Source organism: Lissotriton helveticus, chromosome 8, assembly GCF_964261635.1.
Source record: "Lissotriton helveticus chromosome 8, aLisHel1.1, whole genome shotgun sequence".
Classification (NCBI taxonomy): domain Eukaryota; kingdom Metazoa; phylum Chordata; class Amphibia; order Caudata; family Salamandridae; genus Lissotriton; species Lissotriton helveticus.
Window position 1 is genome coordinate 53,122,667 of NC_136069.1, and position 17,830 is coordinate 53,140,496.

At 50.6% G+C, this 17,830-nt stretch overlaps 1 protein-coding gene across 1 annotated transcript in view; it reads right to left on the reverse strand.

Moving 5' to 3' along the window:
• IGSF3 (immunoglobulin superfamily member 3) overlaps positions 1–17,830 on the reverse strand; it is a 267,029-nt gene that overhangs the window by 93,301 nt on the left and 155,898 nt on the right. Inside the window, exons 4-6 of the mRNA XM_078656606.1 lie at positions 9,876–10,283; positions 4,386–4,775; positions 2,473–2,874 (exon numbers count right to left, since the gene is read on the reverse strand). Of these exons, the coding sequence (XP_078512732.1) occupies positions 2,473–2,874; positions 4,386–4,775; positions 9,876–10,283 (1,200 nt within the window). The remainder of the gene's footprint in view (positions 1–2,472; positions 2,875–4,385; positions 4,776–9,875; positions 10,284–17,830) is intronic.

The window sequence follows — 17,830 nt, forward strand, 5'->3', positions numbered from 1 at the left end:
CGATGGAGGTGCTGGCTGTTGAATATGTGGTGAGGGCAGCAGGGGGTGTGAGGGGGCTCGGGAGTGGATGCTCTTCATTATCTTTCCTTTCCAATATCGGAACACTCAAGACCTCAGGTTGTTCAGGAAGCAGTTAAAGACTCTGCTGTTTAATTAAGTTGCGCCTTGCTCAGTTGTATGTTGCTTGTTGGATGCCACGCCGGGAAACTCTTGAGTAGCTGTGCGCGTTACAAAAGCCAAATAACAAAACATATCCTGAGGGTGTCGTAAGAGGTGAGGCTGGTCCAGTTGGGCAAGGTCTGCTGGGCTCTGGAACCATTGGGTGCGGTGGTTGAGGGTGGGGTGGGTGGGTGTTGGGTTGTAAAGCTGTCATAGATCTCCTTGATCTTGCGGTGGAAGAAGGTGGTAAAGTTATCACAGAGGTTTTGAGAGACGGGAATTCTTGCTGTCTCTGTGCTGGGTTTGGCGATTTCTTTGACCACGGTGAAGAGTGCTTTGCTCTAGTGTGCGTTGGCGTTGATGCATTACTGGATGGCTGCTTTCTTTGCTGTTCTGATGAGGTGGTGGTGTGCGGTGACGGTGGATTTGAAGGCTGAGTGGTCTGCCACGATCTTGATGCTCCTCCATCTTTTCTCGAGCCATCTAAGGGTGCGCCTCGACTCTTGGAGAGTGGGGAGAACCAGCTGGATTTCTTGGAGGGCTACTTGCCTGAAGGTTTCCTGAGGGGAGCCAGTGTGTTGGCGCAATCGGAGATCCAACGGTGGAGGTTGCGCACTGTGTTGTCGTCTGTTGATGACAGTGGTGGGGTTGTGCTGAGGGAGGCGGTGAGCTGGTCTTCGGTGACCTTGTTTCAGTTTTTGCGAGGATCGTGGTGGCGTACAGTGGGCTTGGAAAAGTAGAAGTGGATGCAGTGGTGGTCGGTCAGTGTGGCTCACAGATGTGGCTGACGGTGATGTTGCTTGCGGAGAAAATGAGGTCGAGCGTGTGCCCTACAGAGTGTGTTGGAGGTGTGACCAGTTGTTGGGAGTCCAATGGTGGCAAGGTTCTCCAGTAGGGATGAGGAGTTGTGGTCATCGAGGTTGTTCAAATGGAATTTGAGGTCACCAAGGACGATGTAATCCATTGTGACGAGAGCGTGGTGAGCGATGAAGTTGGATATGGCTTCATTGAAGGGGGGGCAGGGTCCGGAAGGTCTGTGGGCGAGAGTGCTGCGGAGGGGGGCGTTCAGGTTGGTCTGATCTGGAAGTGGAGGTGCTCCATGTCGGGTGGGTGGTCGTCGGAGCTGGTTGTGGCAGAGGGTGTGTGTGTGTGTGTGTACAATGGAGATGACTCCTCCCAGACAGTTGAGGCGGTCCTTTTGGATAATTTTGTAGCCATCGGGATGGCGGTTGCGATGTTTGGGGCCGAAGTGGGGCTCATCCAGGTTTCAGTGAAGAGGGCGGGGAATCAACTTCAGCTTCCTTCGATCACTGCCCCCCTACCGAATCCGACCCTTCCTCCGTGGGAAACATCTCTACCTCCTGCCTCCATCCCACATCTTCTTTATGTGGCCCAACCTCCTTAACTGAGCCTTTTCCAGATTCTATCACTCGTTTCCACTCTCCACTTGCCTCCCGATGTCCTTTCTCATAGATTGTCCACCCTCTTCACTGTTTCAGCCTCACCTCCTCTCCCAGGCTCCCATATCTCCTGTGGCCTCCCAAATTTACAACCTTCTACCGGGCTACCTCCTCTCTCAGGCTCCCAAATCTCCTGTGGCCTCCTATATTTATAACCTTCTACCAGGCTTCCATTCCACCTTATCTTTCAGATTACCAGGTGTCCCCTGTGCAGCCCTAAATCATCTACAAACTCCCTTGCTTCTCTATTTTTTCTTAGATTTCAGACTATTTCTGCTGCTTCCTCAAATTCCTTGCTTCCCCTTGCATGCCCTCTGTTCCTAGGTTCCTTCTTCGGCTTCCTTCTGATCCATGCTCCATCTCTTCTGCTTCACGCTCTTGGTCTTTCCTGCATTGTTTTCTATCCAGATTCCATTTTTCTCCCTGCTTCCCTTTGGTTTCCGGTCTCTCTCACAGCCCTTATTTTCCAGGTTCTCGGGTCCCCCTGAATACCCTCTGTCCAAGGTCTCCTCTACCCCAAAAACTCTTCTGTTCCAGGTCCTCAGTATTCTCATTCTCTTTTTCTTCTCTGGGTTCTTTCTCCCCTTTTTCTTTCCTGTTCTAAGTTGTTTCTGTCCCCTCCTCTGTTTCTTTTACAGGTTCTAGCTCTCTTTTTTTCCCTTATTCCATTCTGTCCTAGGTTTTCCATCTCTGTTTTGTGAAGTTCTAGGTTCTCTCTCTTCCTTCTCTACTTTTTCAGGCTGTCTCTTTCTGTTCCTATCTTTCTCTCGCCTTCCATGCTTCTCTCTGTTCCACGTTTATCTTCCTTACTAAGCAGCTCTACCCATGAGTCAGCATGGTGATGTCTACTTACCAAGTGCGGTGATGGACACCGGGGTGCTATCTGATCGTTCCCCGATCATCTGCCACTCCGCGTCTGGACCCAGCACCCACTCGGCCACACGGCACTCATATTGGCCTTCGTCGGCCTTGAGGCTGCTGAAGATCTCCAGGGTGAAGGCATTCGGCCGCACCTGCTCCATCTGGATGCCTCCGAAGCCACCGCGCTCCTGGTAGGATGGTCCTGGCCGTAGGGTGCCCTCTCGGTCCAACAACACCACGTCACTGCGCCGGTTCTGCTTGTCTATCAGCTGCCAGGCCACGGACAGGCGGCTCTGAGGGTTGTCCACAGAGCGGACCCTACAAGCGAAGCGTAGACTTTCTCCCTCCAGGATGGAGCTGGTGTTGGTGGAGACGTCGACGGAGATGCTGGTCTCTGTGGGCATAAAGAATTGATGAAAAGATTCAGTGAGGAAGCATTTGTACCATGATCAATGTCTTCTCTGGACTCATTTCCAGACCACAAGCTGTACCCAGTCCTACTCCTGGGAGTAGACACAACTCAATATTTCTACTCTTGACTGTCTCTATTCTTGGGACCTAGAAGCCAGTTTGCAGGTGATGCTTATCGGAGACATGTATCTTATCACCTCTCAGGGCCTAGCGTGGAAAGTGATGTGGCTTGCTCCAGATGGAGGGCGCACCGGTGAACAACCAATGGCTGGATCCGGAACGGGGCAGGAAGCTGTGTTGTGCAAAGGATCTTAGTGGACTACGAGTGGTGCTCGTAGAGTGACCGAGGCAAGAAGGAGTGCCCCCACTGATGGTTTGGATTCCAGGATCTTTGTTGTACAGTGTACCACCCGGCTTCTGGGTCATACAAGGCAGAGGGTCTACATGCGAGCCGCGCATGGGTGGCGACGGTCAGACCTTTTATGTAGGAAGTAAGAAGGAGTGGAGGAGAGTATTGCTTGTGTAGTATGAGGGCGGTCAAGAGCTTTTCGACTGAGTGGAAGGGGAGGTGGGGACGGGTCGTTTAAAGGTCAAGAAGATGGTATTGTACTGACCTGATGGAGGCAGAGATATGCATTTTTATCATAAGTTTTCTAGCAGACTTGGAGAGGGGGGCTGTGTCACTGGTATAAGGGGGTACCAGAGATAAAGATGGAGGTGGTGTTGAGGATGAAGGATGGTGGTGGCTCCATGAGTGATCAGCCTTTGATATCAGCGGTGAGTGCTCTCAAGCAGAAGAAGGTTCATCATCTGCAAAGCGATGGTCTGAAGCACAAAAGTAAGGCAATGATAGGAGGCGCAAGAAGGAAGAGAAGGGGCAAAGATCCAACCTAAGGGGGGCGAGGATTCCACTGGAGGAATATTCTGCTGGGAAATAGACGGGAAGACAAGCAAACATGATGTGAGAAATTGTTGTATGAGGACAAATTGTGAGAAGGGAGGGCCTTAGTAAACATATTTGATCCCATAAGAAGTGGAAAGGTTGTTGAATACATGAGGAAGTTTTAACAAGGCGAGCATAGACATACAGGGCCCAGAAGAGCTGCCAATTAACCAGCATCAGGAGTGACAAATTTCACCCTTGACCGGGTTTTAAATTCCTTCTCTTAGGGTGACCACATCACTCCAAGTCATTGCATATACCACCCCCAGCCCTAGACATTTAACCTACAAATCATTCTTTACTGGTGAGTTAGTCTAATTAATCCAATGGAAGGAAAACAAGTCTATTTATCACATGAAAACCCAGAACTAGGAACAGCACATACATTTAATCCTAATCCTGCTGTGATCACAAGAAGGCACAATCCTGTGGCCAACATCCACAACCGGCTGATGACTTCCCTCTCGGCTCAAGGCCATCAGCAGATGTGGATACCACAGCATCCTTCCAGGCCCATGGACCAGAAGAGCGTATATGGAGTGGGTACTTACTCAGCGGAAGGACGGTGATGGGGATGTTCTTCGGCCTCTTGCTCTCCTTATCGACGAACTCTCCCGTCACAGACCGCTCGCGCTCCGTCACACGGCAGTTGTACTTGCCGCTGTCCTCCAGGCGCAACCGGAAGATCTTCAGCACCGAGACGTGGTCGTTCTCCTTGGCCACCTTCAACTGGCCCTGGCTCTCACGCAGTGCAAAGTCACCGTTGAGGGAAGGGACACCGCTCGGCGACAAACTGGCAATCAGGGAGCTGTTGAAGGCCCATGAGATGGCGAAGAAACGTTCCGGCACGCTCTGAGCATCGATGATGCACCTGAGCTCGGCCGACTCCCCTGCAGCATAGGACCTCTTCTCAGTTTCTAGGCGCACGTTGAAGTCGCGATCTATGAAGAGAACATTAAAAACATGAAGACTAGCGCCAAGAGACCTTTTGGTATATGTGCACTTAACAAATTCCCTAAACATAAACATAAACATGACATCAGGGAGGAGATGTGGCTGCTAGGGCGGATAGACCAACAGCCAAACAGAGTCAAAATGTACCTAGTTGTTCATGGCAAAATTAGAAGGCAGGCTGTTTTAGGAGATATAACAGGAATTACATTTTCTTGGGGGGCCAGAAGTTTTGCCTTTTTAACATGTAACCCCTGGAATGAATTGCCCATCCAGTTTTAAAAAAAATCAGCCTAACTTGAAATGCTTTAGGAAACATCTGAGAACTTGGCTTTTTGTGCTACAGTATTAGTCCAGGATTTGCTTCGATGTTTGGCTCTAGGCTTTCATATCCTTCCTTTGTCGCTTCCCTTGCATATGCTAGCGCCAAGACGCCCTCGGGAATTCGTTGCGTATATCAAAGCAATATAACATAAACTTAGATTGAGGAAAAACCTTTCCACACATGGCTACAAATATGACACTCATCACCTGTCGAAACATGACATCCCTCACCTGTTGCCCACACGTACTGACACACCTAAACTATTCACCACACCCCAGTGCCCACTGCATGTGAGATTATTTATGTGTATTGACTCACTTGGAGGAAAGAGTGTCAAGTGCATTCCATACACTATTATACACAGCAGCTTTTCCCATTAGCCTTAGGTCTAAGAGGAAACCATGGAGCTGCATTTCACCTTCATGCTGCCAGACTCAGGAGACCTGCAGCTGGGCACTAACATCCTAGTGAATGTCTGAGACACATTCCTGCTGCAAGTGTCCCAAGACCCACCTGTTCAGTGCAATTTACCCTTCACCTGCATGTGGGTTACTATGCCATTCAGCTAAGACGTCAGTGCCCTGAGCGCCGACACCTAGCAGGGCTCTGCATACGCTAGATAAATCTTTTACTGTAGGATGCAACATTAAACTCTAAAACACAACCCAAGCCTCTGCTAACCTGATTATAGATCACTTCCTGGACATGAGCATCATATCCTGCATCAAATATACATCCACCTTTATCGCCAAACTTTTGACCACAGAGTCAATATCTAAAACTGCGCCCTCTGGGTGTCACGGCTTGCTTATACTGTTCCCCACTTATTCCACTCACCCAGTGCTTAATTTGAGCTAGTGGTTTCTGGTGCTCAGCACTGGCACTTAATTGTCAGAACCAGCTCTATTGACAATCCAACACACGGTGGCGCTGTCTGTCCAATTTTGAGATGAGCACAACAACAGTTTTTAATGAGTCAATATCCATTAACAAAGAATAATACCTGCAGCTCAGGCCATTCTTATAGCTTTGGGGGCCTGGAATAGTCTGATTTGTCACACTTTTAGGAGTGCAATGGTCAGTAGTTGTATCCGTAGTTGGTACTGTCATTGGAAGCGCTGACGGGGAACAGGTTTTGCAGACGCAGTGGACTCCAGAGAAGAACCCTGACATTTCCATTTTTTACAAATTAAGCACTGCACTCACCCCAAAATTGGGGGCCCTTTTGGCCATGGAGTCGAAATCTAAAACTGCCCTCTCCAGCAATCATGGCCTGGGTGCTGCTCCTGCCCTCTCCCTCCAGGTGTCATGGCTGACTTGCTGCTCATGCCCTCACCTCTCCCTCACCTGTGGCTTGCACACAGGGTACTTCCTCACTCCCTGTCTGCACTAATAGCACACTTCTCACCTTTTGTGGGGTCATTCCTCCCCTATGTTGTCACAGAGAGTGCACCCCTCACCTGTACCCTCACAGACAATACATCTGTTGCTCTCACATGCAGGATACCCCTCACCTGCGGCACTCGCAGACAGTATACCCCTCACATGTGGTCCTCGCAGACAGTATACCCCTCACCTGTGGCACTCGCTAACAGTATACCCCTCACCTGTGGCACTCGCAGACAGAATACCCCTCACCTGTGGCACTCTCAGACAGTATACCCCTCACCTGTGGTCTTCGCAGACAGTATACCCCTCACCTGTGGTCCTCGCAGACAGTATACCCCTCACCTGTGGCACTCGCTAACAGTATACCCCTCACCTGTGACACTCGCAGACAGAATACCCATCACCTGTGGCACTCGCAGACAGTATACCACTCACCTGTGGCACTCGCAGACAGTATACCGTCACATGTGGTCCTCGCAGACAGTATACCACTCACCTGTGGCACTCACAGACAGTATACCCTCACCTGTGGTCCTCGCAGACAGTATACCCCTCACCTGTGGAACTAGCCAACAGGATACCCCTCACCTGTGGCACTCGCAGACAGTATACCCTCACCTGTGGTCCTCGCGGACAGTATACCCTCACCTGTGGTCCTCGCGGACAGTATACCCTCACCTGTGGCACTAGCAGACAGTATACCACACATGTGGCCCTCGCGGACAGTATACCCTCACCTGTGGCACTAGCAGACAGTATACCTCACATGTGGCCCTCGCAGACAGTATACCCCTCACCTGTGGCACTAGCAGACAGTATACCTCACATGTGGCCCTCGCAGACAGTATACCTCACATGTGGCCCTCGCAGACAGTATACCCCTCACCTGTGGCACTAGCAGACAGTATACCTCACATGTGGCCCTCGCAGACAGTATACCCCTCACCTGTGGCACTAACAGACAGTATACCTCACATGTGGCCCTCGCAGACAGTATACCCCTCACCTGTGGCACTCGCCAACAGTATACCCCTCACCTGTGGCACTAGCAGACAGTATACCTCACATGTGGCCCTCGCAGACAGTATACCCCTCACCTGTGGCACTAGCAGACAGTATACCTCACATGTGGCCCTCGCAGACAGTATACCCCTCACTTGTGGCACTCGCCGACAGTATACCCCTCACCTGTGGCACTAGCAGACAGTATACCTCACATGTGGCCCTCGCAGACAGTATACCCCTCACTTGTGGCACTCGCCGACAGTATACCCCTCACCTGTGGCACTCGCAGACAGTATACCCCTCACCTGTGGCACTCGCAGACAGTATACCCCTCACCTGTGGCTCTCGCAGACAGTGCACCCTCACCTGTGGCTCTCGCAAACAGTATACCCCTCACCTGTGGCACTCGCCGACAGTATACCCCTCACCTGTGGCCCTCGCAGACAGTATACCTCACATGTGGCCCTCGCACAGTATACCCCTCACCTGTGGCACTAGCAGACAGTATACCTCACATGTGGCCCTCGCAGACAGTATACCCCTCACCTGTGGCACTAGCAGACAGTATACCTCACATGTGGCCCTCGCAGACAGTATACCCCTCACCTGTGGCACTAGCAGACAGTATACCTCACATGTGGCCCTCGCAGACAGTATACCCCTCACCTGTGGCACTCGCCGACAGTATACCCCTCACCTGTGGCACTAGCAGACAGTATACCTCACATGTGGCCCTCGCAGACAGTATACCCCTCACCTGCGGCACTCGCAGACAGTATACCCCTCACCTGCGGCACTCGCAGACAGTATACCCTCACCTGTGGTCCTCGCAGACAGTATACCCCTCACCTGTGGCACTCGCAGACAGTATACCCTCACCTGTGGCACTAGCCAACAGTATACCCCTCACCTGTGGCACTCGCAGACAGTATACCCCTCACCTGTGGCACTAGCCAACAGTATACCCCTCACCTGTGGCACTTGCAGACAGTATACCCTCACCTGCGGTCCTCGCAGACAGTATACCCCTCACCTGTGGCACTAGCCAACAGTATACCCCTCACCTGTGGCACTCGCAGACAGTATAACCCTCACCTGTGGTCCTCGCCGACAGTATACCCCTCACCTGTGGCACTCGCCGACAGTATACCCCTCACCAGTGGTTATCACAGACAGTGCAGCCCTTATCTGTGGCTCTCGCAGACAGTGCAGCCCTCACCTGTGACTCTCACAGACAGTGCAGCCCTTACCTGTGACTCTCACAGACAGTGCAGCCCTCACCTGTGATTCTCACAGACAGTGCAGCCCTCAACCGTGGCTCTCACAGACAGTGCAGCCTTCACCTGTGGTTCTCACAGACAGTGCAGCCCTCACCTGTGATTCTCACAGACAGTACACCCCTCACCTGTGGCACTAGCCAACAGTATACCCCTCACCTGTGGCACTTGCAGACAGTATAACCCTCACCTGTGGTCCTCGCCGACAGTATACCCCTCACCTGTGGCACTCGCAGACAGTATACCCTCACCTGCGGTCCTCGCAGACAGTATACCCCTCACCTGTGGCACTCGCAGACAGTATACCCTCACCTGCGGTCCTCGCAGACAGTATACCCCTCACCTGTGGCACTAGCCAACAGTATACCCCTCACCTGTGGCACTCGCAGACAGTATACCCCTCACCAGTGGTTATCACAGACAGTGCAGCCCTTATCTGTGGCTCTCGCAGACAGTGCAGCCCTCACCTGTGATTCTCACAGACAGTGCAGCCCTCACCAGTGGTTATCACAGACAGTGCAGCCCTCAACCGTGGCTCTCACAGACAGTGCAGCCTTCACCTGTGGTTCTCACAGACAGTGCAGCCCTCACCTGTGATTCTCACAGACAGTACACCCCTCACCTGTGGCACTAGCCAACAGTATACCCCTCACCTGTGGCACTCGCAGACAGTATAACCCTCACCTGTGGTCCTCGCCGACAGTATACCCCTCACCTGTGGCACTCGCAGACAGTATACCCCTCACCAGTGGTTATCACAGACAGTGCAGCCCTTATCTGTGGCTCTCGCAGACAGTGCAGCCCTCACCTGTGACTCTCACAGACAGTGCAGCCCTCAACCGTGGCTCTCACAGACAGTGCAGCCTTCACCTGTGACTCTCACAGACAGTGCAGCCTTCACCTGTGGTTCTCACAGACAGTGCAGCCCTCACCTGTGATTCTCACAGACAGTACACCCCTCACCTGTGGCCCTCACAGAGAATGCGCCCTCACAGACCCTCACCTGCGCCCCTCACAGACCCTCACCTGTGTCCCTCACAGATCCTCAGCTATGTCCCTCACAGACCCTCACCTGCGCACTCACAGACCCTCACCTGTCGCCTGCACGTTGACGATGGTCCCACTGGACCTCTTCCGGGTCATGGGGTACCAGGACAGGTCCCGGTCTTGGATCCACTCCGCGGCCTCGCAATAGAACTCGCCCTGGTCCGAGGGCTGCAGGTTGTAGATGGTCAGCTTGAAGGTGGTGTTGCCCACCTTGTCCAGCCTGACGTCACCGGAGGCGTGCCGGTGGGTGTAGGCCCCGCCCGAGCTCAGCACGAAGTCTCGCGAGAGTGAGATGACCTCCACGGCCTGGTCATCCTTCTGCCGGTGCCAAGCGACGGACAGGTGGGTGTGCTGCGCGGTGACCCTGGACACGTCACACTGGACCTCCACCGAGTCCCCCTCCACCCTGCTCAGGGTCTGAGGGACCGACGCCACCTTCAGGGTATCCGGGATCACTGCAACACAGAGGGTTTACGTTTAAGTTTATTTTGCATAGTTAATTAAAACCATTGCAATAAAATATTCCAAAATTCATAAAACATCCATATTTAAAACCAATAAAAAGTCAAAAAGTAAAAAATTAATTACAATTTAAAATGATAGTTCAGTGGTGCTGATTAGAGACAAACATTTATTCACTGGAAGCTGGAAAGTGCATATCTTAGTTTTCGCTTGATCTCGCCAACACAGAGGGAAAAACCAAAGATGAAGACACGTCATTGGTGGTGGGCACACATTTTATCCAATAATGTTTTTGGAAGAAATGGATTCTTTTACATGCGAAAATAGCAGAAATATTGGGAAAGTATTACTTATGCTTATCCTACCTAGAAAAGCAATTCAATGATCGTACAGGGATGACATCACTGTCCTGCATGTACCCTGTGACATCAGAAAAAGGTAGTGACATCATCAGCGGCTGGCTAGGTAACCTCTTATGACATATTTAAGAGAAAAGCCTCACAGCCCCCTCATTCTTGAGACCCTACTGATTTTCCTAGTTAGTGGTGCTATTTCCTCAGGTAGGGTGACCAACCGTCCGTAAATTTTACGGACATTCCGTAATTTCGGCAGTCTGTCCGTTATCCCTGAATGATTCTTTAACGGGCGCCATTTGTCCATAATTTTAACTTCTGTTCGTTAGCCGGAGCTGTAGGGGCCGAGCCATATATGGTCTGACTATAACATGTTCTCAACCATTCTGACTTTCTACTTAAGTGTGTTCTGGAACTTGTACACGTTTTTGTTAATCACATCAAGAAATTAGTCATTTCACTGTATTTTAAATATAAAAAGACTTTAATTGGGCATCTGAACATCAAAATAGCAGTAATTAGGGAACTGTTAATCATCAAAAGGCTGTTTGGGTAGAATGCTCGTAGTTATTTATTTATTTGATTTATAAAGTTTTATATAGCACGAACATGCTCCCGAAACATAGAGCGGTTTACAATTTTAGGGAAAGGAGGTAACAGTTGCAGTACAGGCATCAAAAGGAATACCAACCCAAACAAATCAAATATGCATACCAAACAAAAAGGTAACAATCGAAAGGGGACAACAAGTAGTTATCCCAAATATCTCCTGAAGATTGATGCACCATGCCCTGCCTCAGTTACGTTTACATTTGCTTCATGATTGTGTCTACGAGGGGTATATGTTCACTGTTAGCGCTCAGCTCAAATTGTTGGATGTGGGTAAAGAATTGTGCCAACGGGCGGCCTAGTAGGCAGTGAGTGAACACACGTGTCCCTGGGAGGGGTCGGAATGGGTTCTCCACCCCAGAATTTTTTTTTTTTTAATGGAGTATTGTGTGGTTCTGTAGTCTGATACATTGGCGTAGCTCTCAACTCCACCAGAGAAATGTAGCCCCTCCCATGCTCAGGACGAGCTCAGCTCGTCATGAGCCACGGTGCTCGTGTGCTCATGACGCGCTGAGCTCGTCATGCCCGTTGGAACGCTCGCACGCTGGGCTAATTCCCCTGCTGTGCTGAGCGTTCCATTAAACGGGTGTGGCCGAGACGAGCTCAGCTCGTCATGAGCCACGGTGCTCGTGTGCTCATGGCGAGCTGAGCTCATCATGCCCGTTGGAACGCTCGCACGCTGGGCTAATTCCCCTGCTGTGCTGAGCGTTCCATTAAACGGGTGTGGCCGAGACGAGCTCAGCTCGTCATGAGCCACGGTGCTCGTGTGCTCATGGCGAGCTGAGCTCATCATGCCCGTTGGAACGCTCGCACGCTGGGCTAATTCCCCTGCTGTGCTGAGCGTTCCATTAAACGGGTGTGGCCGAGACGAGCTCAGCTCGTCATGAGCCACGGTGCTCGTGTGCTCATGGCGAGCTGAGCTCATCATGCCCGTTGGAACGCTCGCACGCTGGGCTAATTCCCCTGCTGTGCTGAGCGTTCCATTAAACGGGTGTGGCCGTGACGAGCTCAGCTCGTCATGAGCACACGAGCATCGCGGCTCATGACGAGCTGAGCTCGTCATGAGCACCGGGGCGCTGTGCGCGCCCCCCATAACCCCCGCAGCCAAGGGGTTATAAGAGATAGGTAAAGTGGGCAAATGCCCAGGGTACGCACCATCCAGAAGTGCCCATGTTAATGCGAGTGGGGTAGTCTCACCCTACTGTCTTCCTTCCTCTCCTTTGCTGCATGTCTTTGCCTCTCTACCTATCCTAACTCATCACTCTGTGCTTTCTACTACCTCTTCTTCTGTACCTCAAATATTTCTCGTTCTATCATTTCTCTCGCCCTCCATTACTCACCATCTTTACTTCTCTCCACTTCTCTGTCTGCACTCTCTACCTCCCTGTAACTTACCGCATGCGGTCTTCTGTGCCTCTCTACCTCTCCCCTCTCGTTCTACCTCGGCTTCCTCCGGTGCATCTCACCCTACTTCTCAAACCAGTAAATACTGATTATTCTCTCTGCCTCGCTCCCCCTCTCTAGACCTCCGCTTTCTCAAACCCACCACTCACGGGGGCTTGATTTAGCTGAAACGGAGTAATAAACGTAATGTTGTTCCAAACAGGGGGTCCCCAAATAGATCTTGCCAAGGGCCCTAAAAAATCTTTAAGAGAACTCCCAAACAGGGTTGGCTTTAGCACTGGTGGTGCCCAGTGTGACAGTCTTTGTTGGCACCTCCCAATGACCTCCTTCTCCACAGATTCCCTCACTGCCACCCTCCAAGGGTGCCCCTTATCTTTCCATAGCCCTGCAGCCCTCCTACCAATGTTGAAGTCAGATCACTTTGCATTTCACACACATTATACAGAGGCAATGAATCATGCCTGAAAAGTTAAGGACATGACTACAGGGCCCTGGAAGAGTTTACAGGGCCCTGGAAGAGCTTACAGGGCCCCGGAAGAACTTACAGGGCCCCGGAAGAGCTTACAGGGCCCTGGAAGAGCTTACAGGGCCCCGGAAGAGCTTACAGGGCCCTGGAAGAGCTTACAGGGCCCTGGAAGAGCTTACAGAACCCTGGAAGAGCTTACAGGGCCCCGGAAGAGCTTACAGGGCCCTGGAAGAGCTTACAGGGCCCTGGAAGAGCTTACAGAACCCTGGAAGAGCTTACAGGGCCCTGGAAGAGCTTACAGGGCCCTGGAAGAGCTTACAGGGCCCTGGAAGAGTTTACAGGGCCCTGGAAGAGTTTACAGGGCCCTGGAAGAGCTTACAGGGCCCTGGAAGAGCTTACAGAGCCCTGGAAGAGCTTACAGGGCCCTGGGAGAGTTTACAGGGCCCTGGAAGAGCTTACAGGGCCCTGGAAGAGTTTACAGGGCCCCGGAAGAGCTTACAGGGCCCCGGAAGAGTTTACAGGGCCCCGGAAGAGCTTACCGGGCCCCGGAAGAGCTTACAGGGCCCTGGAAGAGCTTACAGGGCACTGGGAGAGCTTACAGGGCCCTGGAAGAGCTTACAGGGCCCTGGAAGAGCTTACAGGGCCCTGGAAGAGTTTACAGGGATCAGCCTGCACTGCTAAAAGCCAACAAACGCCAATAGTGCCAATTACGAGACGTGAGTGTGAAAAGAGCACTCGAGTCCAGCCCTGCAGGATCCAATTAGCTCCGTTCTATGCGTGCCGCTTTACATCTCACAATGGCACTCAGATACGAGATGCTAGTAACAAAGTCCATCCGAGCAGATCATCCCGACCGCTTCTCACACCCAACATGCCTGCTCAGGACCACGAGTTGTAAACAAAGTATCAGACTGGACAACCCCGTGCAGTAACCATATAAATAGATCACGATCATATGAAATACCACAAAAAGACCTGCACAGTTGCTCAAAGCTGCGCGAATAACTGAAGTGCACAATTGTATCAACCAAAATTAACTTATTTTGACGTGTACTTATGTTGGTTGTTTATTTACTTGGATACTATTGCGCGACCTCCTCTGATGGGTCTGTAAAACGGACCTTTTGTCCGAAAGTTTTGTCCTGAATTTTTGTCCTGAATTTTAACCTTTTGTCCTGAATTTTTACACTCCCCATCCTGAATTTTCACCAATGCTAGTTGGTCACCTAAGCAACACTACAGCCTACAGATTTTCCATGTCATGCTGCTACTTTAGGGAAGCTGCAGTTTAACCCCTTCCCTGCGGGACAGATTTCACAGCGGTGCAGGGATATAATTTGGGTTGTAACTTCTTGCGAACTCACGCTGGGCGTGTGCTCAGGACGGCCAGGGACCGTCTGAACTCCGCCCACTAATTAATTCTCCAGCGCAGGCGCGGAATCTGCCGACCTGAGCACACAAGGGGTTAAAGCCTGTGAGGAGGTGAAAGTGAATTCCCAGAACCGGAAGAGGCCTCAGCGTCCGGACGCCTCGCAGGCGCTTTGGCGGCACCTACCCACCCCAGGCCCTGCCTGGGTGTGTGCCATGACTCAGCGATGGGTTACGTCAACAGACAACAGTATAGCGCTGTATTGCCATTAGTGCGGCATCATAGTGCTATCGATGGCTCGCGTCACGCTTTTACATAACTGATCTCTCATCATGATATTATCTGACTCATTTCCTCCGAGGTCAGGCCTTTCTCACGCTTCGAGGTCAACAGGCCAACATTATGCAATATCCAGTGATGTCATCATTCTCATTATGCAAACTCATGGTTTTGAAACCTGAAAACAATCCCCCTTTTTTAATCACAAGACCCTGGAGCCTGTGCCCACGAAGAGGGTGGGGAAGCAGCTGAAGAGAAGGGGAAAGAGAGGGGGGGCAATATGGAGTGGGTGCAGTAAATAAATAAATAAATAAATAAAGAGTTGGGGAAAAGTAATGGGTGAGCTGAGGTGGGGAGGGGGAGGGAGCCACAATCCTCCGGGTAAAGGAGACAGGAATTTGTAGGGTTTGCAACACACAAGGAAAAGAACAAGGAAACACCTGCACGCTGTGATTACTGCAAGCGGAAAAACAAGCATTTGCAATGCAACCGGTCTCGCCTTCGGGACCTTATATGTATTTAGCTATGCAGCACATTAGTCTGGGCGCTGAAACATCAACAGTTCTTCAACATGGAGGGAAAGTAAGCACAAAACTGCGATACACGCCAGGAATGGGAACACAGGGAGATAAATATTGCCTTTCAGCAGGAAATGGTATAGTCCAAAGCTCTGTTTTTAATATAAAATCAGGGCCTTCGGTGGTCACAACACTGAAAATACAAGATTTGAAAAGAAAATGATTGTCTAGGGGTTCTTGTGGAAGGCCATTTCTATGGAGTGGAATCCAGAGAATGCTAAAGTGATTCTGGTATTTTATTGACCTCTGCTGGTTGTTTTCTATCACGACAGTTAAATAGAGGCAGTTGAACAGAAAAAAGTCCTTAAGCGGAAGCAGACAAGTCCTAGGGCTGATCTCCAGAGCCCACGAAGTACATACACATTTAACTCCTTAGGAGCGTTGTAAATTCCTCCCCAGTGCTGCGCTGTCCATTATCCGGTGCTGAACTGGACGTCCAGCGGTCGCACGCAGCACTGGGGAGGTAGTGGCCGTGACGAACGTTGGCCGACGGCAGCAATTAAGGGGTTAAGTATATACTAAAGTATATACAAGAGTTCTCGAATGCTCAACCTAAAAAAGCAGTTCCCCAATTGTGAGCAGTGGAAGGATACAAGTTATTCAGTCGAAGGGGCGGTAAAGAAGCTATGCTGGGAAGAAGAACAAACAAGAGAATCAGAAGGAAAGCCAATGACTAGGGAGCAGGACAAAGACAGAGACAAGAAAGCCATCCAAGGGCCAGCAGTAAGCAGACCCTAAGACCACCGTAACTTGTAATAGGGTCAACAAGAGGCCGTCGGACAATAGACCACTCATAGAACCATCTCGTACCCGGTTCCCTCTGAAGTGTCCCTCAGGATAGCTGGTGCTTGGAATCCCCAATTTTATTTGGCAAGACAAACAATTAGAGGTCTTGAGGCCAAAACAGAAAAAAACCAAAAAAAAGCTGTATAAGTGGGAGCTTAAAAGGAGAAGGCGGCTCTTTCAGTCGGACTCTTTCGTTCACTCCTTCCATTTAAGGCCAAAACTGAAATATTACCATCTCAAAGCACTTGTTCCAATGTTACTACAGAAACTATTTCCTGAATCTGTTTAGAAAGGATACCAGATCACTGATCTTGTCAGGCTGTTCCAAAGCCCCTTAATGTGAAAATCACCTGCTCTGGTGATGCAATTTATTGAAGGGCCACAAGGATATTTTTGGGAATATGTTCTTGGGTTGAAGTGATATCAAATGTGGCCTCTTTCTCTTATTATCACTCCAGTGAAGGACTCTGCAACTCCCAAACACTAACTTTTTATATAAGAAACGCCCGCGTCTCCCCAGGTTCTCCCACGCCCTTCCAAACTTGTTGGTGCCATTGTACAATTTGTTCATAAATGAATTCATGTGCTCACAAAGGAAGGAGTGGAGGGCGTTCCCTCAGTCACACCTCACACTTGCCAAGTACTTCTCGCCTGCTCCTGGTCTCCACCGAAGAGTGGTGTGAGGAGAGAACCTTCAGTCCAACAGAAGGAACGCTGCCCATGTCCATCCTGGTAGTTATAAGGTGGGGACTTCGGGGGCGTGAACCATCTACCGGATGGGCACGGGGGCAATGTCACCATCTACCTAAACCATTCCCCCTACCCCCTCAAGGTTGTTATACGTGGTCAACATTATTGTTTCTAAAATCAAACACAAGAGAAGTATTTGTACAGTGCATATCCTGAACACATGCATTTCAGCATACTCTCACATGTGGTAATGAGAAAGAAAGAATGAGGCAAAGTGAAATAAAACAATTGTCAAGGATCACACAATTTGGCCAGGTGGGGAAGCCAAGAGTGGTCATAAGATTTCTGTTTTCACATTATACATTCCAATCAGTAATGAAGTTACTTCATTTTAACACTTGAGTTTCCCAAGGTAGTGCTAGCAAGTAGAAAAGGATTACCCTAAGGTGTGGTAGAGGGAAAGCAATTCAAAAATGGCAGAACACAGTATTGTCAAATCTATGACTCTTCTAGAGACTATGGGCAGTATGGAATAAAAACCTCTAAGTAGCTCCTTTTACTCACAGACTACACCATGTGCATGCTTCGCTTCTCCGACACCAACCATGCCTCTCCCGCACCCACCCACACCTTCCAGCAAATCTCCACTCCCTCCCTGCTGGCATCAATGCAGCCTCCGGGCACCACGGAGAGCATACTTTGCGGCCTCTGGGAAAATGTTTGCGAGCACCCATTGACTAGATAATCACAGATATGCCTTCGCCTCAGGATATACCCTTAACAAAGACATCTGAACTAAGGTCCCTTATTGTCCTTTGTACATCAGGTTTAACCCGTTTGCTGCTTCGAACGTTCAGCACCAGTGCTGAACGTTCGAAGAAACGGGTGCGGCCGCGTCGGCCGTCGGACGTTGGACGTGCGCAGCACCAGGGAGGTAGCTTGCGCAATGGCCGACGGCAGCAGCGAACGGGTTAATGGACCCCTTCCTTCTTAAGCTGCCTCCAGT